The sequence below is a fragment of the Lonchura striata genome, chromosome 7 (genome assembly GCF_046129695.1).
Source record: "Lonchura striata isolate bLonStr1 chromosome 7, bLonStr1.mat, whole genome shotgun sequence".
Classification (NCBI taxonomy): Eukaryota; Metazoa; Chordata; class Aves; order Passeriformes; family Estrildidae; genus Lonchura; species Lonchura striata.
The window spans coordinates 13,275,159-13,299,087 of NC_134609.1; the positions used below are offsets into that span (position 1 = coordinate 13,275,159).

Here is a 23,929-nt window from a genome sequence, read left to right on the forward strand (position 1 = left end):
AACACTCAGCATCTTGTATTTGTCCATCTTACAAAATGTGTCTATTCTACAGAATCCACACAGAAAGATTATAACCTTGGACAAGGAACCAAGCAAGGAACATCCAGGCCTAATTACTGATTAGTTGGCAAACTCCTGGATGAAACAAGGCTGTCAGTAGCATTTCATTCTAGTGACACACTCTGCACAGCTGAATGGCTTCAAATCAGGTAGAAAAGGAAAGGGCTCAACTTGATCCAGCAGGGCTTGGCTGTTGTGTTATCCAGGAAACTGACTCAGCAGTAGCTTGGAAATCTAAAATGTTCATCTGCATAAAACAAGCTGAGACAGATCAAGGTTCCTTGAATAATGACTTCAGTAAGTACAGTCAAGCTATCCCCCGTACACCTATAATTGGCATCCATCAGAAAATGTGTGGTTTCATTATCAGATCAAAGTATGACTGATAATGGTGTAACACCTTACATTCTGTTATCCATTTGGCTGAAAAGTTACCTGCTTTCAAATGGAACAGTCAGCATCTTCAGTGATACCTAGCAGCAGCATTAGATGAAGTCAACACTTTGTTAAACAGTGAAACACCACTTATCTTAATGCTATGCTGTGTTTTCAGGACACCTGAAAGTGAAGTACATTTCTCTCCTTTTACCCTGGAGCCATTTCAGGAGTCTAAAAATTATTTGAGCCAAGTCTGGAGTGCAAAGGAGACACAACTGAGCAAACAAGGATGACCATAGCACAGGTTCAGCAATGTTTCCTACTCCCACCTAGCTCTGATAAGCTGTGCAAAATGAAGATGTGCATGTTCTTTCTACTGAGATAAGACCATCCTAGAGACAGCAACCTACTGGTCTTAGTAAGATGACCAACACCAGTACTGGTTGTACACACCATGTTGAACTCAGCATCATCTTCTTTCTTGCTTTTCACTCATTGACTCACAGGTAGTCTCCCTGCTCAGTTTGATGACTGGTAAAACAACTTTCTCCACTCTTGGCAATAATAAGCCTTCTCTGGATGAGAGAGATGACTAGAGATAGCTGGTGTTTTTCAGACATGCTCCTCTAAATTACAGGTCTGAGGTAAAACCAGGTAAAAAAGGTTTACAGGAGCAAGAATACAATGGGAAAAGCAGTTCAGGCACTTAATGACCTCCACTTGACCATCACAAATGGAAAGGAGAAATGAAGACAAGACCAACACACATACCTGCTCTACCCTCCTGCCAAAGTCACTGACAACATACTAAAAAATCCAATCCCAGTAACAGTAGTTGTGTGACAGGCAGACATAAGAATGTTACATCTTTATGAGTGTTTTAGGAGTTATTACTGTAACATCAGCCATGAGAAATTCAGAGAACCGTTTTAACAACTACTCCATAAAACACAAATTATGCAAAGAGGTAAATACATTAGGTCTTCAAACCTGTTATTTCATCAAGAAAACAAGCAGAGGTACTTTAAAATCCATGTTACCCAAAATAAATTACATGAGTTTTTGTACCAAGCCAGTACATTAAAAAACACTTATTTAATTTTGACTTGCAATTTTGTTGTAGAAAATATCTTATACACTAGTTTGTAGGTTTTAGTTATCATAGAAGTGACTGTCAACCTCACCAAGTCTGAATTCCTTCTAATTCCTTTTTTGTTTTGATGGGGAAAGAATATTCTACTGCCCTTGACTGAACGTGCAGAATTCAGTTTTCCATATTTGAAAGGAAACATTGTGAAGAGGGATATAATTTATTTCCTAGTGCCACATGTTTCAAATTTCCTGACAACTGTAGATTAAACTTCTTTCAAGGGTGATAATTAAAATTTTTATGAGCATATCTAATATTAAACAGCTACTGGCAGGCTATGGTGCCACGTCTGCTTAATGCACAGGGAAGAAAAGCAATAAAAATTAACTGTCAAAGCAGGAGCTTGATCTTCCTTGTCAGCTACCAAAAGGCACTCTCAGTCATGAGACTCCCTCCCATATAGAGGTTACTGAATTTGTATAACACAAGAGTTTTCTGCACATTGTCTAAACGTTACAAGAAAAAGAATAGAACAGAAGGCTTCAAAATAAAGAGTTACTAGTTTTATTACAACAAAGTTGTTAATCTAGACTGTCGCTCTGGGTAATAAATTGAACTGCTGAAAATGTAGGCAGAAGAATTAAGAGTTGTCTGGTTTTAGCAAAATGAAGGGGTTTGACTGAGGGTTGCACAGTCACTTTCAAGAAATTTGAGGAAGCACTCTGCTGAATGCATGTAACAGGATTTTTTACATTTTTTTAGCCAGATGTATTTCTTTATCTGACTCAAGGCATGAAAATTGTTGGTACTACCAGGTCCTCTTTTTTTAGTGGCAGTCATTACTCATATCAACTCAAAGCTATCAGGGAAATCTGCAGCTTGGATTAAGCTATCTGTTGGAGGAATCACTTTTTTCTTTTCAAAACAAGGTAAAAAAAATACAAACAATAGGGTCTCAATCTCAGGAGAAACACAGTGTCCTTAAACTTACTTAATTAAATAATTAAAAATGCATACTGGAAACCTTAGCCACAAAGGAACCTACTGATCAAACAAAACAAAAATGATAAATCTTAAATCAGTTAATAGAAGCTGCATAGATTTTGCAGTCAGAATATTACATTAGTTATAGTAGCCTTAATGGAAATCTTTAAATTATGCATCACTCACAGAACAATGTAAGCAGTCACAACTTATAAAATGCCAGAATTAAAATGGTCCCTTCAAATTCAATCATGCTGTACTCTGTAGAAATTCTGCATTAGTCAGTGTTTCTGCACAGAACTAGTACTATACTCCTCAAACATATTATGGAGAAATCACTTCACATACCATTATTTAAAAGTCTTAAATCTTCCATGCTCTACATTTTACATATCATTCATACACACACAAATATAAAGATGATTGTTAAATAAACAAAAAAATTCATAAACATAAACAGAAAGTAAGTCAAGACATATAACGACTTCAGAACTCAATTTTCACCAGTAAGACGATACAATAAACAAAATACACCAAAAAATCAAATTTGGACTCCAAAAGCACGAATAACTGAACAGTACCCATTCCATTCCTATAAAGGTGAAAGGATAAGTGAAAAAGGCACTCCTTCATATGTTCCAGAAAGCTTTAATGCATTCAGTTTTAAAAAGGTCTCATATTTGAATAAAACCTTCTTGGTCACATTCTTGGTATCATTCTAAAGGGAAGGAGAGCTGAAAGTTACCTCAAGGAAGAGATTTAAGCCTTTGTTCATGCTCATGGCTTATTTCACTGCAGATGGCTTGTCATTCCATAGGTAAGACAGCTTGCAATTATATCTAAGGGCAGAGTCCTAAGAGTGAAGACTGATTTCAGAAACAAGCTTTGTATTTTCCCAGGCCCTGTCACATCTTCAAGGAGATGCCAGACACCAGGAATGAGTTATACAAGGTGAATGAAGTTTTGAAGTTCAAAACAGACTTCAACAAGATGCATGAAGGTCCTGAAGAGCCCAATGAATTTGAGGACTTAAAACAAAGTGTAGAAAAACAGGTGAAAAACAGGTAGTGAAAGATACAGCAACTTAGTGTCAGTTTGGATGTCCTGGATTTGATTCTGTCAGCTGCCCTTGACTAAATTCCATTGGAAAATCCTTCTGGAAAGAAGAATTAAGTCACAGAGACTACTTAGATACTTCACTGGGAAGTGGCAGTGCGAAACTGGCAAAGTACAGGATGACATATTTAAGAATAGTCTCTTAGCAACCTTTTAGCTAAGGAACTTTCCTCAGTAACTCCGTTTCTGCTTTTTCCAGATTTATGGCAGTCAAGATGAAGGGGCAATACTTGCCAGCAATTTAAATCAAGGAAGGTGGTTTCAATATATATCAGGATAAAGGAAGTTATTTGTGTGTTCTAGTACATTTAGGTGACAGAGGTTTTATTTCCCCAAGAAAGCAGCAAATTTGCATTTGTCAGTTCTGGAAGCCTCTTTGCATGGAAAACAGAGGTGGAAAGACACAAAGGGATCTCATCCATAAAGCCAGAGAGCCTCCTGGGGACTTCAACCTGAAGCATAACATGGTAATTGCAAACAATTTCCATTTCCTTCTACAAACCAGCTTGTTGATTTGAAGTCATTAGAGCGTTGCTCATCCTGATGAAGTTTCCGATTCATAACCTGCTTGCCTGCTAACTCCACTTAAGTTTTATTGCCACAGTCACAATGATTCAAATGCTTTCATAAAACCTTGCAAACATTAAAATCACTGTCTATAGAGTCCTAACATCCTGATGACTTGAACCCTGAAGATTTATATATCAGTTTACTTTTCCATGCACGTGTCCATGGTCTTAAAATATAAATCATCTGAACAAATTCACAAGACAAACTTCAGCACACGTGGAAATCACCTTCCCTCAGCATTCCTGGCCTCCAAATGAGAATACAAGTGAGAAATGGGATACCATAACTGCTTGCTTAGCAGTAAAACAGAGTCTCTTTGCACATACCAAAGATCAATGCTGTAAACTTTTATGACAGTATTGTATATGGCTGCTAGCATAGGAAAGAAAAAATGACACAATATTGCTTTGGGACACATTGACCAACTAACACAAACACGTTATTCAAAGATAGAATTTTAATCTAATTTCTTGAAGAAGAAAATTAGAAAAAATAAGTGTTTACAAACATGTTTAGCTTTATATTACATTTAGTGTTTTTATAAAAATGAATTCAACGTAAAAAGCTGGTATTCAGGCATGCTTTGAAAATACTGTTAATAAGAAAGTGACTAGAACCAGCAACGTACCCAGAATGATTCCTCCATCAGTAAAAAATTATTGAAAGTCTTCCCCAGAAGAATTGTCTCCCTTCTTGTTACCGTTTATAATCTCTATCACATTCATTCTCTAACAATGTGTTCTTTAGAAGTATTTTCACATACTGAATTCCCATCACAAACCCAAAAATGCAATATATAAGACAGAAACTTCTGATACTAAGCTTCATTTTATGGTAGATTTAAACTAAGAAATCCAAGGCTACTTGAATGTCCCTGAAGTATTTGAATAACCTATCACAAAAAATTGATATGCAAAGAAGAAATCTATAAAAATGCTAAATTCCAAGATTTTCTACAGATACCACTGAAAAGAAAACACGACTTCCTATATTAAGATATTCTCTTAAGTTAACGGCATTACTGCACAAAATTAGAAAAAGCAATTTTATGGTGCGTATTTCAAATACATTTCTGCTTTAAAACACTAATCCTTACAAGCTCAAACAGAAATTCTGCCCAAGTGACAAGTGATTATTTCCTACATTCTATTCACAGGATTATCTGAGGATGCTTGAAAGGGGCCAAACATAAACAAAATCCTGACAAAGGAAATAGAGAAAGTCATCATGACTAAATTAAAAAGTACCACAACATGCATAGTTTTTCAAGTGGTAAGGTAAACGTACAGACACAAGACCATAACTGGACAGTAAATAATACTTAACAAAGTGGTAAGAGTGAGTCATTTTTGCAAAGACAAATCTGCTCAGAATGTCTTATCTCATATTGTTGCCTGATCGCTTATTTTGATTTTTTTGCTTGATTGCAATGACTTAGAAGTATCTTTCACTTGGAATCTCTTTGTATTTCATCTTATACTGTAATGAGTTTGCACTGGCCATCCAGAAGGAAAGTCATGTTGCTAACTTCCCCCATTGTTAAAACACTAAGCTTGAATACAAACCAAAGTGTTACTTTAAGCAGAGATAAAACCGGTTTTGGCATCCAGCAGCTGTTGCTATTGTGGTTAAAATTAATTATACTTGAAACAATTTAAGCCCCCTCCCATGATAAATTTCTAACTAGCTAGCTCTAAACTATGACTCACAAATGTATTTTGATTTAAAAAAATATCATTTTCCTGGGTGTACAGTGTAGTTTAAATTCTCCAATCAAACAACTCACCATGGTTGCAAAGGGTATAGCTCTTGAAGCATGGTAATAGATGGCAATGAAGTTGATGAAGAAGGCAGTTCCACACACCATTGCTGGAATAAGGAAGGCTCCAATGAACATCTGCTTTATCCATCGCCTTCCTGTAAGAAGGGACATTTCAACGGGACTGGTAAGATACAGCATTTAAAAAAAAAATTTGTTAGCAAGCGCGACAGAATTTACACATTTGACTACTTCTCCCACAAAAAGGTGAAAGAAGTAACAACATATTACATCAATATCATCAGTAACAACATACTACATCAAAAAGAGCTAAGAGCAAACAAAGTTTCATCTGAGTCCTCATAACCCACAAGATGCAGCACATTAATCAATTTAGTAGGCCAGGTGAAAAGGCATGAAAAGGGATACAGCATGAGAACATTTCAGCTGAAGAACAGCATATGCTGACTAAGCTGGCCAAAGAACCTGGGGTGTGAAACCTGAGGGTGTGTGTAGCTGCAGGTGAGAAGAGACAGACAGCAGAGCTGGCCCTGTGCAGAACCTGCTCCTGCTCTGGGAGCACAGGAGAGCTCAGCACCACAGCTGCTTCCAGGCAGCACCTGCTCTGGATTTGGACCAAGCCAACCCAGACACATTCAGGATGCATTAAGGAAATGGCTATCCCTGGTAAAAAGCAAAATGTCACAGCAGTTAACATACAGGAAAACTGGACTCTTGACATTTCCAATAACAGAAAAGGTAGAAAGAAAGTGATTTCTAAACTCCAAGCATCAAGGGAACAGAACACTTGTTAGCAGTTATTACTAATTTTAGAGCTCCTTGAGGAAATCAGAGAAATCCTTTTGGGCAATACCTTAAAAAGTTCCTCTATCTGTAGTCCCTGTAGTGTTTATGCTCTTAAACACTGTCTACATTTATTAATATGCAGTAAGTAAAAACAATTTTAAAAGTGTGTTTTTTCAAGACAATCATATGTATTTTCACCATGAGCCAACATAATCAGCATTTCACGGTTCGATACATGTTTATCTGTAATAAAAAAAGCTTATCTGGCTCAACTACAGAGCACAATACATTACAGCACAGCAACCCTTTTCTAACTAGATCTGGTTTTGTACAAATTGTTAGCTTTATAAACAAGCCACATGAAAATAAACTTCTAACCTCCAAACTCAAAGTACAGTAACAGGTATATCATGCTAAAAAGATACAAATTTTATTTTGCAAACTAGATTTCTTTTAAAGCACTCTAGAAGATAATTATTAATTATTCTTTTATTACAGCATAGGGAATGGATGAAGCTAGTGCACTGCAAGAATCTAACTGGTCATAACTCAGAGGCATAGTGGGGAGCACTGAAGACAGCCTGTTCAAATCTGTCAATTTTATTTGGCTTCTGCTTTCTCCTGATGCTCACTTTGATATGGTAAGTATAAAGTAGAGCATATACTGGAAAGTAGAAGAACTTTCTTTAAAATATGATATAAACAGTTTTCCTCATCTGCAATTAATGGTCTAGTAAATAACCTATACTTGTCCTTTTTGTGTTGGCCTAACATAACCCCCCTAGTACATACAGAAGGGGACCAAGTAGGAGCCATCTGGAGATGACATGAGCTGTTTAACAACATGTTACACAAAAGGGAAAGGCTATTATACTCTGTGGATGTCATGAGCCAAAAATTATATACATGACTATAACAAGCAATTCAGAAATCACAACTATTAACAGTTCTTTAGCTCTTTTAAATTAACCTAGAGACTTCAGTTACTTTTTAAAAAAGCATTGCCAGTACTGACTGGGTAGATAATATGAAAACTAAATATAATCAAAATATTTTCTGTTTATTAAGAATCTAATGGATTCCATCTAACTCCATGAGGACTCTTCTACACTGGTGCAAATCGGAAAATAGTAACTTCTCAATTTAACAATGCAATGAAAATGCTGAAACATGAAAACAATTTACCTCCTTGTCTAGCATAAAGGCTTCCTCCAAAATATCCATTCACTGGCGATGTTGCAGCATAAACAAAAATAGCTGTACTAAGCATTGATCCTCTCCTACAAGAAGGGATGTTTTTGGTAAATGAAATACAAAACCAAACATGATTAGAGCAAAAAACCCTTGTATTTTTAGCAGAAGCAGTTATTTAATATTTTTATGTAATACAAATATTTAGAAGTGCTTAAACTGTAAAATCTGCATAAGAATGAGAACTGTTTGTACACAAGGCTTTGGCCAAGTCTAATTCAATGTGGGAAAGAGAGTTTTGACATACTACATTCTTTCCTAACATGCATTTGTTTTAACTGGAGTACAGACTCTCACCTCGGATAAATATACCCTGACATTTGGATGTGTGTACTTTGTGCATAAATAAGTATTTACATGACATACATTAAGTGTAAGATTCAACTGCAGATAAAATGTCAAAAGGCCAGTATTAACAAAAATGTACTAAGATTGTGAATAATGTTTCTGTCATCCCCCAGAAATTAACTTTTAAGATCGAAAGTGCTCATCTGGCAGAAAATTAGATTTAGAAACTATAAATACTATAATGAAGTCACAAATCAGCATTAAGTAGTGCAATCAGAAGAGCTTAGTAATTTTTAAATGTCACCCCATTAAATGTTGGACTACTAATTTTGGCATAATTTTTTCTGAAATTTTACAAGCAAAGCTAATAATTTTAAATCAAAGAAGCCATTTCCAAATACATTTTAAAAGATGATATCTAAGAATAGGAATATATAAATGTTATTCATTAATAGAATTGTTTCTCTACATGCCTCTGCTATTCTTTGACAGCAAATAGCAGTAGGTTTTCAACTGACTTACTGTACTTTCTTCAGATTAGTTGCTCTGAGAGATTCTAGTTACTGCCATTTTGGTCTTTGAGGAACCATTGCTGGATGCCTGCTGTACTCAAAGAAGCAATCTTTAGCACTTAAGCTGTCATGACAGCAGGACCAAAGCAAATACACCTGCTGGTCACAAACACTGAAGGACTGTTTTACCAATATTTGTTTTTTAAAAACTTCTCATAACTCAAGACAATTTAGAAACACATGCAAAACCCCCAAGAGCAAGCACAGTCTGAAATGGTACTGCCACTGTGCAAATCCAGGCTAAAAGTAAAAACACCAGACTTGGTGCGGGTTTCCTGAACATAAGAATTGTCTGCACACCATGTTTAGTCAGTTGTTCCACTACATACCCCGAATTAAATTCACTTTGAAAGTGACAGAAAGGCCTATGGCAATAAAAGACTAAGTGCACATATCTAATCAAAAAATACTGTTCTGATACATTTTACAAGTGACATGACTAACCTACAGCCTCTCTATAGGGCACATACATTCTGAAATGGTTTCCTTTTGTCCTCTGAAGGGCTGATATGCTGCACAATTAAGAGTGTGTATGTATGCCTGTCTATAAATAAAACCATGAGACACAAGGAGGGGAATTACACCCTACGGAAAATGAAAATATGCCAAGATTCTGGTACTACCGAGTGGCCTTTAAACACACCGTTAAAAGGCCACTAAATTGAAAGGCAAGAGCTCCCTCTAGTGGCACATTACACGTATTGCAACTTGTTAAAATCAAGTTACTGGCGATACTCACAGATTAAGTTTAGTCACTGCTTAGAACAAATCACTTGTAAAAAAACCCAAAAAAACCCCAAACACAAGCGAGTAATTCCCTCCAATACCCAAAACACAATCACTACAGAAGCAGACGAAGTCCACCCAGTAACCCAAAAATCTCAATCAAATTAAGAGGTAAAGCAAGAAAACAGGTGAACTACAAGTAGTGTGTTAAATTTAAACTTGAGCATTATTTCTTTATTTAATTGATTCTTTCCAGTCAGGACCTGTTTCTGGGGATTTTACATCAACACAGGCTGACCACTATGTGTTCAAAAGAACTTAAAGAATTTCATTTTCATTCCTAAGCGGACTTGTGATAAGACTGACTTCATACTGACTTGTCAGCAGAAAATAGGACTATTCACAACAGAGCACATTCTTATTTCAGTCTTCACAGGACATGGTGGGGAAGTAGGGTCAGAAGTATACTAACATCTTGTTACTCTGGACAAAACCAGGAGTGAAATCTGTACCTTTGAATACATATAATTCCCATATTATCTACTAGTGATTCTGCAGAACAAACTAGTTTCAAAATAAATCGCTCAAAAAGCAAGCACTAAAAGAGAAAATCAAAGGAGACTGACTAACGTGATAACAGTAGGACAAAGTTTCACTACAAATTAAAAGAGCACTTCTTAATACTACAGCTAATCTACAGATTACTACTAGAGACTCTAAAACACTTTTTTTCAGGTCAGTTAGAACAATAATTTTTGTTTAGAACAATTTTGTTCTAAAATTGAATAATTAAAAATAAATAGAATATTTATTAAATAAAATAGAAAATTTTGTTTAGAACAGTTAGAACAATAATTATTTTGTTCACTTAAACATTTATATATGGAAGACATGGCACAATTATACTTACTCTGTGTATAAATCTTCTATCATTGCAACAATAATAACTATAAGAGACACAGCAAAAATTTGACAGCCAGAACCAATAAGCGATGAAAATATTAGAGGATGACTGGATGGTCTAAACACATCTCCATGGACCTGCTTCCACCCATACTCATCACCTAGATCTCTGTCCTGGGAACAACAACAACAAATTTTAAGTCTAGTCATGACAATTAAAGACAAACACACAAGCTACATAAAAACAAAAGGTGTGATTTAATAAAGCAACTTCAAGTGAAGTGTGTCTTCTCTTCTGAATGCATCAAATCGAAAAGTTTATTTTCCAGATGCTTATGAAGACAACAACAAATTACTACCTGAATGTATGACACAATAAAATCTACCAGAATCCCTCCCTGTCCCTAAAGCCTCTGAGGTGCTTAGGAGTACATCAGGCTTCTACTACAAAGTCAGAATGGACCTAGTTTATCCTAAGGTTGGATATGAACATTTACACAGTGTCTAGAGAGAGATTTTTGGTCGCAACCTAGAAACATGTTATAAAGAAAACCAGTAACACTTTCAAGACACACAAAAGGCATTTTTTGTCCAATTGAAGAAAGCCATTCAGAGCTGCTAACACAATGAATGTACGACAAGAAAACAATAAGCCTTAAAAAAGGAGTTTTTAAAGCATGGATGCAGGACTTACCATATCATCCATTTCTTCCTCCTTGCTGTATCTTGCATAATCTTTTCGCAAAGTTCTCATTAGTATCATAGACACCAGGCCAACCAGAAAGATCACCATCATAAAAGAATTGAAAATTGAAAACCAGTGAATCTACAAAAAGAAAATACACCCATAAAATTTAGAATTGTAAATACATTTCAAATTGTTCCAATAAGGATAAATTGTTGCCTATACGGACAGCTTGTCAGCACTAGCTAAATAGCAATAAACCATACTGTAACACTACATTTTCAGAGAGTGACACTAAAACTGGCCTGTGAAACACCATACATAAACCTTTTCAACAGCCAGCCTTGCTCAGGACAAAGTTATCACAACTTAGTTAAGCAGCAGCAAAGTTTGAACAACTGGCTGTGCATGCTCCCCTAGTAAGCAAAAGGCAACCAAATGTACTGCTGCTTTCCTAGGAAGAGGTTCAAGCAGCAAAGCCAAAGGAATTACTGCTTTGCACAGGATGAAAATGTGCAGCAGCATTATTGCTCTCAAAAGCATAGACTTCTGGTTTTCACTGAGCTCCAAAGAGAATGCAGAGAAAGTTTCTACTTTCAGGAAGTAGCAGAGCTCAGTACATTACCCTTAAGGAAATTACAACCACAGACTTAAACACAACTGATAGCACCACAACTGGTAACTGGTTTAGGCTAATGCTTTTTGCTGTGCATTTACTTCAGAAAGAAGTGGGCCTATGGCCAACTGCACTTATTCAGCTCACACAGTTGTGTCCCTGAAGTTTCATTGCTTATGGTCACCTGAATGGATTTTCTTGAACTACCCTGTATTTTCTGCAAGCTTGAAGCTTGCCTACATATTTATTGAAGCACTCTAAAAAAATGGGGCCATCCTATTTTAGCAGCAACATTGCCACTTAAACAACAGTCAGACCTCCCTTTTTTATTGTCCCAGAGCACCTGGAATATCTAAAAATTCAAAGATGTAATCCAAAAATTGCATGACATCTAAACTAATGCAACCATTGTAAAGGGACATATTGTAAGGCTGTCTTAGAACAATACATACTCTGTGCTGAAAGAAAGATGGGTCAAGATACTTGTCAAATCTATCTTCAAACTTCACATCTGATTTCTTCCATTTCACCTGAAGAGAGAAATGTTTATATTTGAAAAGCTCCTTACGATATTTTTTGCCATACTCACATGCAGAAAGCCACAACACATATTAAAAATCATCTGCTTTAGATGTTTTCCTCAATATGAATGGGGTTTGGCAAAGAACAATGGAATGATGTTCTTATAGACTGGCATCTACACGTCAGGCATGGACTAAATATCAGCCACTCCTCCTAAAGATCTAATCCTGTCCATACTTATGTCTAAGAATTAGGAAGAATCAGTCTTGCACTGCCTCAATTCTCTCTCTCTGTGGGGCTAACCAAAGACACAAATTTGTAGTTGACAAATACAACAAACCTTTTTCATGATTACAGAATCTATATAATGTGTGTGTATATACAGTATGTATACATTCACATAATTACTATGGATCTAGACACTTCAATTGCCAATAAATTACTCTGAAAACAAATGGAAAAGTATGTGTTTACGGACAGACTATCTCAGGGTAACAACATATTACAGTTGTTAGTTCTCCACCAGCTGCAGAGAGGACAGCTTTTGATTTGGAAAATGTAATTGCATTAATGAACTATATGGTGCTAATATGGTAGCACAAAGTATTTTTGACAATTTTTGCAGACTGCATTTAAAAATTAAAATTAAAACAATTTTACAAACTAAACACAAGCCTACCTGAAAATATTTTTCAAAAGTATGCCAAAAATTATCAGGATTTTTACTGATATTGAAACAAATGCAGCCCCCATGTACACATCTATTTTAAAATCAATGAGAAGGAACTAGCCCTTCCACAGGCTTGTTCTCTTACTGAGTATAGAAGAAATCATATAAATGTAGATTGAACACCCCAATGCCTCACCACAGTCCTGAGATATATTAAAAACCCCACGATGCCAGCACTACTCACTTTGAGGTTTGATAATAATGTTCCTCAGTTCAAATTACAACTTTGTTCAAGATTACTAGCTCAAAACATTAATAGCTTTCAAAACTGTTTCAAGCAGATACATTTCTCATTACAGCATCTGTCACTATGAAGCATAGTTTAGAACAAATCCCCCAGTGACAACCTGTGAATCAAACATCACAAACAGGCCAGCCCAGCAATTGCCCAGTGGTGCCAACAGAATTTGATAGAGAAGTTCTGAGCTTTACATGCTAAAAAGTCTTTTAAGGGAATATCTTATTTTCATTACTGGCTGCTACTTAATTCTGACCAACTTAAACTTTAGAGCAAATAAACTTCACAATGATGGTAGAATTTGAAATAGCAAATTCTGAAATTTCTACTATCAATTTTGCAGCAAAAATAGGGAAATTATTGTAAATGTAATTCTAAAAAGCACGTATAAAACCCAGTTATCTGCACTTCAAACTACACAACTTATTCAGTGCAAGAGAAATATAACTCTGGCAAGAATATTCTCTGAAACAAAATTCTATGCTGATATCCACTGCAATGCATTAAAAAATGGCTTCACTATAGAAATGTGTTGAACATGACATGTGAACCATCACTTGATTTAAGTAACATCAATAAAGAGGAAAACTGAAAAAAAAAATTTGTCTCAACCACCAAGCATTATTTATTCACTACCTTTTATCACAGCAATTCAATATCATAGCAGAGAGCTTCAGAAAAAGAAACTTAAAACCTTATTAATCATGTTATATAAATAAGACATTTCTACTGGAATTGCAAAACAAAGCAAATTTTTATATTAACTGCTTGCAAATCATAAAGGCTTACAGTGGGTTCTTATTCTAGCTCAGAATCCAGTTCAAACCCATGATACAAATGTCACAAGTCTAAACATGAAGACAATGTATAACCTACTCATGGGTCCTCTATACTTCTAGTCTCCATCCTTTCAGGCTATCTTCCTTTCCCACTAAAACACTTTTCTGCACATTAGAGAAGCTCCAGTTTGTTTGGAGTACTTCAAAATCATAAATTTGTTATTAATAAATCTATCAAGGTTTTTCAGCAACAGAATAATTGAAGGAGTGAAGATGTATCTTCCTCTAACATAGCCAACACTATCAGTACATATTGTAGTATACAAGTACCTGGTTTTGAGCTATTTCACCATGTAGAATTTCTTATTACAGGGGCATTACCAAATTACTTACTGAATATGACATCTGGATTTTTGTGTTTGGTACCAGTTTCACCTTTCCTTCACTGGTCAGATTGACATCTACAATTCTATTTCCATTGAAACCAATTTCAAGTTTTTTATAAGTCCAAAGGTAATAATCTTCTCCATTTTCATCTGCTTCTCCAACAATCCCTGCACAGAAAACAAGTGCAAGCAACTATTACAGGTATGCTTTTCAGATATTTTGCATTTACTTTTTAAAAACATGCATTACAAAGTTTTGCCAGCTAAAAAAGCAACATAAACAAAGAGGAACACAGAAGAACTTATGCTCTTCTTTTCAAGTCTAGTATCTGGACTCCACTTCCAATCCACGGGTCTCTGAAAGAAGCATTTTGTAATGGCATTAAAAGAAAAAGCATGTAGCTACAAACATTACAGAAGGCCCAACAACAGCGCCTCTATTTTTATTTGCAATTCTACCAGATAAATAACTAGCTGAATTCATTTAGCTAGAGAATCATTTTCCCTAACAGAACTTAGTCAAGACCTCTATAATTTCCCATTTTCCATCTATCTATTCACTCATTTTTCTTCCTCTTAAGAATTTTTCTTTTTTTCTGTAATCCTCATTAGTTTACTTCCCAACACATGCTTTTTGCTCTCGTTTGCACACTAATTTCCAATGCTTGCCAAAAATGTGTTTTTATATTAGGAAAAAATTATTTACTGTGAGAATGGTACAGGTTGCAGGTTGCCCAAGAGAGGTTGCGGCTGTACCATGATGAGCTTTATGTTCTCTTCCAACTCAAATCATCCAAACCATTCTATGATTAAGTTCTTAATTTTCAGTAAGTTAGGGCAAAATGTCTCATCTACTACAGAAGAATTCCAAAGACTATGCTATGCTGGGTGAAAACAGAAAAAATTTTACAGTCAACAAATTGCCAGGCTATAAGTGTCACCTTTGACGTCAAGATCAAAGATCACACACAAGATGTACAAGATGGAAAGTCACAGAAAAGCAGCACTCAAGATACACAAGGCTGAGAGGAATGGGAGAACAAGTCGGTGAAGGATATGGAACAGACTATCACAAAGCACCAGGCATATGAAGGAAGGGCCTTTGTGCATCACCTGTGTTTTCTCATTTTCAAGGTGGTATTTTTCTGTCAAGTTTTTTACTCATGCTCATCTGTCAGGATTGCCTTGTATATGCCATCTACACAAAACATGTGCCAGTTTGTGCCCCCACCATATAGCCTGGCACCTGCCATGCCATCTGTACCCATGGTAGTATCCAGAATCATGACAATACAGACCTCTAAAGTACTTAAAGGACATTCTGATCAATCACTCACTGAAGGAATGAACTAACACAATACTTCACATAGTTAGGGAATGTCCTGAAACAATCAAGCCTAGTCTCTCTCTCCACTGTGGGACAGCAATTCAGGAAAAAATATAAAATGGACTAATATTTTCTGAATGCACTTAGAAAGATCTTGTTGCCTTTTTCAGGTTAGAAAATAGTATCAACCTTCCAGAGCCCTCAAACAGCACTTTGATGTCATTACCTTCAGTTATCAGCAGTTAAGAAAGGTTAAGTTATGCCTAGTCTCTGCTGAAAATAGAGTACTCCTTACAGGGCTTGAGGACTTCCTAGGGCAAATTTTAAGAATTAGTGTTTGTGCATATGTCTGGTATCAGTAAGCCTTAGCAAGGTGGAAAATCATAAAAAACATAAAGGATGAACTAAAATTTGGCAGGAGACAGGTGGAATGCCATGAATGCATCTGGATGAACCCAGGGAAGTGAATGGTCTGCTTTAAGACTACAATTAAAGAGAAGTTGCCTAGAATGCTCAGCAAACATTAGCACCATCTGAATTCTTTTCTTTTACACTCTTCACACTCTTCTTTTGGTAGCACTAAAAAAGGACTCCAGCCTTTAGGGAAGGAACTTTAGGGAACTTTAATCTTGTAGCTACAAGATATGAAGCAACAATGAAAAAAAAAAATAGGATATTGGGTCACACAGTATACACAATACATGCTGGCCACTAAGGTTCTCAAGATAGGTAATCCAAATAAAGTGGATCAACACGATAGCCTTCACACAGTAACAAAAAAAGTCATTCAGCACAAGCTATTTTTAATCCAAGCTGAGGGTAACCAGTTCTCAACACTATCCTCATGAAACCAAAAAAACTCTTCTCAGTATTCAGAGTATTTCAGAGATGCCATCATAACTACTTCAGTTCTTAAACCCATGTATCTTGAATAGTCCTAAAGGTTTTCTTCATTATAATTACTGAAATTTAATAACTATTTATAAATAGTTACAGCTATGCATCGACAATCAAGCAAAAGATATTTGCTTTCTTCAGTGTCTCTACATGCTACCACATCATGTGGTACTGGACAAGTCTACACAACACACCCAAAGGCACCAGTAAGCTGAGGCATGTGTACAGCAGCATTCATGACATATTCATAACAGAAATGCTTAAAATAAAAACTGTTCAGTTAGCAGCAAGTCTCAGTGCTTCGAGTTTTAAGCAGCACTCAGAGCCTGAAACATTTCTGTTGCTGAACAAAGACCCAGGAGAAACAAAATTATTGCACATAAACTATATTCCCAGTTTTCTCCACTATACTGGGAACACAAAGGTCCAAAATACTAATTCAGACTTGCAGATAAACACTTCTGATTGGTTCAGGTGCATCCACTCCTTTCTCAGCCCCCCACCAAGAACTCATTAATTTTTTGAACAAAAGTCAGGCTAATATTGACCAGTCTGCAGTCCTGCTACTTTACCTAACCTGCAGGAGACACAGACCAAAACTCTCAGTACCACTTGCTTTCACACTTGATGTCAGATTATATTCTTACATAATACTACCTGTACTTATGATCCTGCAGTCCTCTATTATGTAGCACAGCTTGAGATCCTGGTTCCAAACTATCAAAAGCAGCTTCTTAATTTCTTAGAAAGATAATACCTATATTCCACATGTTTTCTAGCTGACTTCTTGTGCATAAAAAGCATACTACAGGGAAACATTAAAAACACTAGAATCAAAGGAAACCAGATTTTTTAGCTGAAAGCATAAAATTTGTCATGCATTGAAGATTTAGTAGGTATGTTTATTCTTTGGCATTTTAGGGGATGAAATATGACCAGAAAAATAAATCCTAAAAAAGAAAGCCTCCAAGACTTGTTAGCCACATCAGATTCCAAAGAAGTCAGTTTAGCATCCCATCATCCCTGGGCAATTATAGGCATACATACCTGCCACTAGACTAGAAAAAGAATTCACTGGTCTTTTGCTGAAAGGCCAAAAAAATAAGTCTTAAAAATATTGAAGCCATAAAAACTATTGTAGCAACAATTGTCACTCATGCACGCTTTTAAAAAGCCCACCAGCAATTGCACAAATAATACAGTAAAGGTCACACAGAGTAATTCAGGTCTACTCCAAGCCTGGCTACAGAACCATTACACACAATAAACAAATCAGCTGAAAAGAACAAAAATCAATACTTAAGTACATCTCTTCAGGCATTATAATGGTATCTTTTAAAAACAGACACATTAAAACAAAACAAAAAAAACAGACCTTCCTGACTACCAGAAAAATAATAAATAAACAAAGTGTTAATATTTTTGCCATGTTCATCAGACAGGTATTTTCTAAAACCAATTAAAATAAGAAAGAGCTAAAAAAAAGCACACTTTGTCAAAATTAATTAATGATGGATCACATTATTCATACTAGCTATCAAAGAACTTTTCTTGCATGACTTGAACTGCATTTTTGTATGTGCTGTGGGACTTTGTTTAGTTTGGGCAGGTTTACCTCTTTGATAGAACACAGGCAACAAAGACCTTATGGCCATTTCTCATTTCCTTTCAGTTTGTATCTACAATAGGGAGATTGGGCCTTGGAGGTTTGGTTGATTGCTGTCAGTGCAAAGTGCAATCTGCAGAGCACTCTTTACTAGGTGTGTGATCACAGGTTATAAGGGAGCAACAAAACACAGAGACCTTAGGAGACAACAGTAATAAAGATACATACATTTTTATTTAAGACACAAGCAATTCTAAACCCAGATTAATAGTACTCAGCAAGAGAAATTTTGAGAACTGTAAAAAAATAAGTAAAATAAAACTCCATAGAAACAGACAAAAAAGCAACACTCTTAACAGCCACTAAATTAACATAAAATTAAACAAAACAGTTTTTGCATGAGTAATAAAGAAAAGTAGCAAAATAATGTTTCAACTCTCAAATAAGAAGTTTGTTGATCATAATAACGTGGACCTTACATGTAACCTATCTAATTATCACTCACTTGAACATTTGAACAAACTTAAACCTAAGAACTTACTGCAATTAAATCAGGGCTTTAGTAACAGAACAGTTTTTCACTGTTTTTGTATTGCACTAGTACAGCCATCCTACTGTTCTGTCAATGCAATAAGCCTTCACCTTATTTCACACAGAACTGATTAGGTTGGAAAAGACCACTGAGATAATTGAGTCCAACTATGACCCAACACCATCTTGTCAACTAAACCATGGCACTGAGTGCCACATCCAGTCTTTCCTTAGACAACTCCAGGGACAGATGGTGACTCCAACACCTCCCTGGGCAGCCCATTCCAAAGTCTAATCATCCTTTCTGTGAATAAATGCTTCCAAATGTTCAACCTAACCCTCCCACGGGGTGCAGCTTAAGATTATATCCTCTATTACTTTACTTCATATTCTTGTGAATTGACATGCATGTAAGTTTCTTGTGAAATTCTTGTAATGAAGCTTAGTCATTAACTGACTCCATGAAACCCACTAGTACAGGACTTGAGTAGGTGCAACCCAGTCATTAATGCATAACATCACTCACCCCATATTGGCAAGTCATCAATATACATCTGGTACCAATAGTGATTTTTGATAGCATATACAAATGCATCTCTTCTTCCCTTGTCCAACTCAACTTCACAGTAAGTGGTCTGCATCACATCATCTGCAAAAAATTAAAGCACAGTTGAAGATTTATTAATGAGCTGGCTCAAAGCAAAGGCAAATCAAGCAAATGGAGGAACGGACAGAGCTGAACCCTCCAAGCTCTCTTGGGTATCCTCAAGTAGATAACAAAAAAGGATACTTAAAAAGGAACCAGTTTCCTTCCCTAATGTCTCCTTTTCAAGTGAGGGAAGATGAAAGGCCTCACATTTACAAGACTTCAGATAGCAACAGATTCAGAGACAAGCTCCCTCACCTACATCTTAGTAATTGTTTTCATGCTACAAAGAGTGAAGCACAGTAAAAGTAAAGAATTCCAACTTCTCCTCTTTTTGTCATCACTGGAATTGAGGACCCATTTTAGTAGACAAAATTAATTTCTGCCCTAATACAGTTCTAATTTGTATCAAAATTCAGCTTACTTTATTTGATACAATAACTACAATATAAAGCCTAAAAGGCAAATCAAATCACCTGCACAGAAAAAGCAGAGCCAAGAAGAATATTTCTAACACAAAACATAATTTCTCTGATAATAACAAAAATCAAAATATGCCAAGTACATCTGGTCAACAAAACTTTTCTTCTGGAGGAAAAGAAAGAGAGTAACAAAACCATTCAAGTCAACAAATGTACCAAGATGACTTTCAGTGCCCGTACTGGTATGTTAAAGAGAAGGAAGCCATTACAGTTGGCATCACAACTGAAACAGACATACAAATTCAGTTTGCACTTATGCCTCTACCAAGTTGGATCCTGTATTTTTGGACTGTGTTTCACCCCCACCCGCAAAATGCCTCTCCTTGGCACTTTTTCATTTTAACAGATTTTTAAATTGTCTCACCATTAATTAAAAGGGGAAAAAAAAAGCCAACCCACAAACCCCATAATCATTATTTTCTTGCTTTGTTGGTAAGTAGGGATTCTTTCCAAAATATCTGGCACTTCACTGTCATACTATGTTCAAATAAAAGATAACACCTTTCTAATACTACATTTTCTGACTCAAAGGATTGTTCAACACAGAGATCAAATGAAAATAAGCCATGAATTAAAATACAGGTAAAAGAGAAACTGATAAAGGCTGTTGAAAAAAGCATTTCCCAAGCAAGAAGCCTGTTTTGGAGAAGTATTATGGGGGCCAGGCTGGCTTACTGTAAACTACTCTTAAATTACTCCATGGGCTTTCAGACTGTGGACTTTGACACTTGTTTGTTTTAACAACTGAAATGAGCTATTGTGCATATAATGCTTTATGATATACAGTGAGGTTTGCTGCTATAAAAAAAAATACTTTTTTATCATTTACCATCAAATATTATTCGAAGGGAAATGACTGCATTGACACAAGGCTGCAGATAGCAGTGTGCCACAAAAAAAAAAAATCTGCCTTCACTCATTTTTACAGATCTTATTCCCAGCATTCAGAATATCAGAAGAAATCACAGAGATAGTATCATCACATCTGGATTAACTGTGTTACAAGCTGCTCCAGGGCACACACACAAAACCCCAGTGGAACCACTAGAAACAATCTCATTCAATTCTTGCAAAACATAGGGAATGACATTACATATGGAGTATGATGTCACATATTGCACACTACAGTTCCTCTCACCTCCCTTTAAACAAGTGAATGAAGACAAGTGCTCCTTTCTCCAGCCACTGACAGATGAAGCTGTCATTTAGTTACAGGACAGGATTAGGTGGTCAAGCTTAAATCCATTGTGTTAAATGATTAAATAAAAGAATCTTAAAACAGCATTTGGTGGCTAGGGAACCTGATGTCTACTTCATTACAACCTTACCAGATCTAAGATTTTGCACATGTTAGAGAATTCTTATCAAAGTTATGGCAGGATGTGTACCCAAGAGGAGAGTGAAGTTAAAGGCAGGTTTTATGGTGCCTCTGTATCAGGGATGTCAAAGTAATACCTGCTATGTAATAAAGCTTCAGGAATGTCACTAGCACATTTAGGGAATTTTCTAAAAGCATGATTCATTAGAAAGCTAGTGTGCTTAGCCAGATTTCAAATTTCCTATGAACAGTCAGCTAAATGGGGTTTTATTCAAACATGTGAACCATATAAAACCTCATTATATCTGACAACACTAAATGTCATCCTTGTAAAGTTGCAGTAGAAAGTTTGGGTGAAGAACTCTCCATTAGAAATAAAGTAATTTAGTAACCTTTCTGAATGCAATTTTGTTAAATCATCTTTTTCCACTTTAAATTCATCTTCTCTAATGGCACTGTAGGGTAATATAAAAAATAAATTTTCAAATTGAAGTCACTGTGATACCAATGTTCAATACATTTAATATTTTACTAGGTCTCAGGTGTAACACAGAATGTCACTCAAATATTAAGTAAAAAATTTGACATGTTAATTAAAAAGCATTATTATCCTAGATTTAGCTTGACAAGATAATTAAGCCAACCGAAAACTCAGAAGTTATATTACAATATGAATGTATGTTAATAATGCATTTCTTCCTTCATGCAGATATTTATACAGATCTGAGACCTGTGATATAAGAACAACATTGTTCATATTGTAACAAAAGGAAAATCCAGCTATCCTCTATGATTGCATGTACCCTTTCATAAGTCACACTTAATACAACAAGAAACACTACTTCATGGAGACTTGAATACACTGTAAATTTGCCCCACCAGTCAGCACTATGAGAGTTCAAGTGGAAACCTTCACCCTCAGAAGGGCACATTTCTGCAGAATCATAATTTTTCATATTTGAGTTCAAAAATATAGGCAATGCTTACTGATTCAATTGTCAGTTTTATTTACATAGGTTGGTACTTCAGCTAGTAACAGCTGCAGCTTAAACAATTCTTTGAATATGATGAACATGCAGCTTCATGCTTACTTGCTACTGCTGTCCAGTCAAACAATGTTGAGAAGGAAATTATTTTTTTATTGCAGAAGCTAATTTATCCGAACAATTCTATTTCCCTTTTACTCACTTTAGAGGATAAAAACTTAAAGTATGAGGTTCAGATCTAATTCTCTAAACTCATACAAGAGTTCAAAGAGAAAGAAATGCCTGCAACTATTAATCTTGCCATAATGCCAAACACACATAAAGAAAAGCACAGTGCCTGTTACCTCAGAACTTAGATATGATTCACATATTCATTACGAAAATCTGTACAAGTTTATTACTTATTATCTTAATTATTTCAGCTGCATATTTTAGATACTCAACACTCCTTCAAGCTGTACCTTTTACTTAAGAACACATGAATCTGTAGTACCAACCTAGCCTTGATCTGTTAACAAAAAGAAAAAGGAAAACAAAAACCAAACCAACACAAAAACACCAACAGTTGTGTTTCAATTTAATTGAAGCAACTTCTGGAACACTGATGCAGAGTTGAAGCCGGTATCAATCATGCTGAGATAAAATTTATCCATTACAAAAATATTATTTCAATTTCACCGATACAATCTAGTTACAAAAAAACCCACAAAACCCCCCAAAAACAAACAAATAAAAAGTGAACATCACTTCTGCAAAGAACAAGGTGTACCACTAAAATATCACCAAAAAACTGAGATACCATCACATTTTAACAATCAAACTGGAAAGGAATTCTTTATACAAATATTAAATTTTAAGGCCTGGTCTATTAAATCCAAATTTTACAATACATAATTTGGATATGAATTGTACTGTGTTTATTACAACTTTTAAGCCTCTAAAAAATGAATTTAAGTATTGCAATCCTCTGCTCTATATCTTTATTTTTAAAACCTGTATATGAAGGGGATTTGAATTACACAAATGTTACATAATTTCATATTAAATACTAATTTCATACTAAATACTAATAATTAGTATTACAATTAATTTATACCTGTTACTTTGAAATGTGGAAAATTAGTATTTTAATTCTTTTAACAGCAGATTAAGGATAGTAAAATAGAGTTGACTCCCATTCAGATTTCACTTCATGGACTGCTGCTAGAAATACTAAAACAGCTCCTGATTCAGAAGCTGCTGGGTAACAGTCAACAGCAAAGAGATTATTGTCTTCATCTTTTATCCAGATGACATAGACTGCAAGAGAAAAAACTAGAAGTGCACATATACAGCTTCACACATCATCTACACATACTCAGTAATCAACCAGCTAGTGTGTACCATCTGCTTTACTGAAAACATCTGACCTGCAGCCACTTTGGCTTTGAGTTCAACTCATTGCAGGTCCAAAATGGATTATCGATCTACTTAACTCCAAGGTGTTAATAAAAAGAATTAAAATTTTTAAAATTCTGTGCATTGGCTACATCGTAGCAGAAAACATCAACTCACAAACTTTCCAGTCTTTCCAATTTGGTGCACCTGAGAGCACACCTGTCACAGGAATAAAAAAAATCTCTTTGTAAAGTTCAGGTACTTAAAGGCAGTAAAAATTACCCATTGAACTGGCTATA

The 23,929-nt window shown here is 35.6% G+C and overlaps 1 protein-coding gene across 1 annotated transcript in view; it reads right to left on the reverse strand.

Moving 5' to 3' along the window:
- TM9SF3 (transmembrane 9 superfamily member 3) overlaps positions 1-23,929 on the reverse strand; it is a 45,574-nt gene that overhangs the window by 12,144 nt on the left and 9,501 nt on the right. Inside the window, exons 3-9 of the mRNA XM_021548132.3 lie at positions 19,348-19,470; positions 14,468-14,628; positions 12,258-12,335; positions 11,199-11,330; positions 10,512-10,678; positions 7,950-8,044; positions 5,985-6,115 (exon numbers count right to left, since the gene is read on the reverse strand). Coding sequence (XP_021403807.1) covers positions 5,985-6,115; positions 7,950-8,044; positions 10,512-10,678; positions 11,199-11,330; positions 12,258-12,335; positions 14,468-14,628; positions 19,348-19,470 — 887 coding nt within the window. The remainder of the gene's footprint in view (positions 1-5,984; positions 6,116-7,949; positions 8,045-10,511; positions 10,679-11,198; positions 11,331-12,257; positions 12,336-14,467; positions 14,629-19,347; positions 19,471-23,929) is intronic.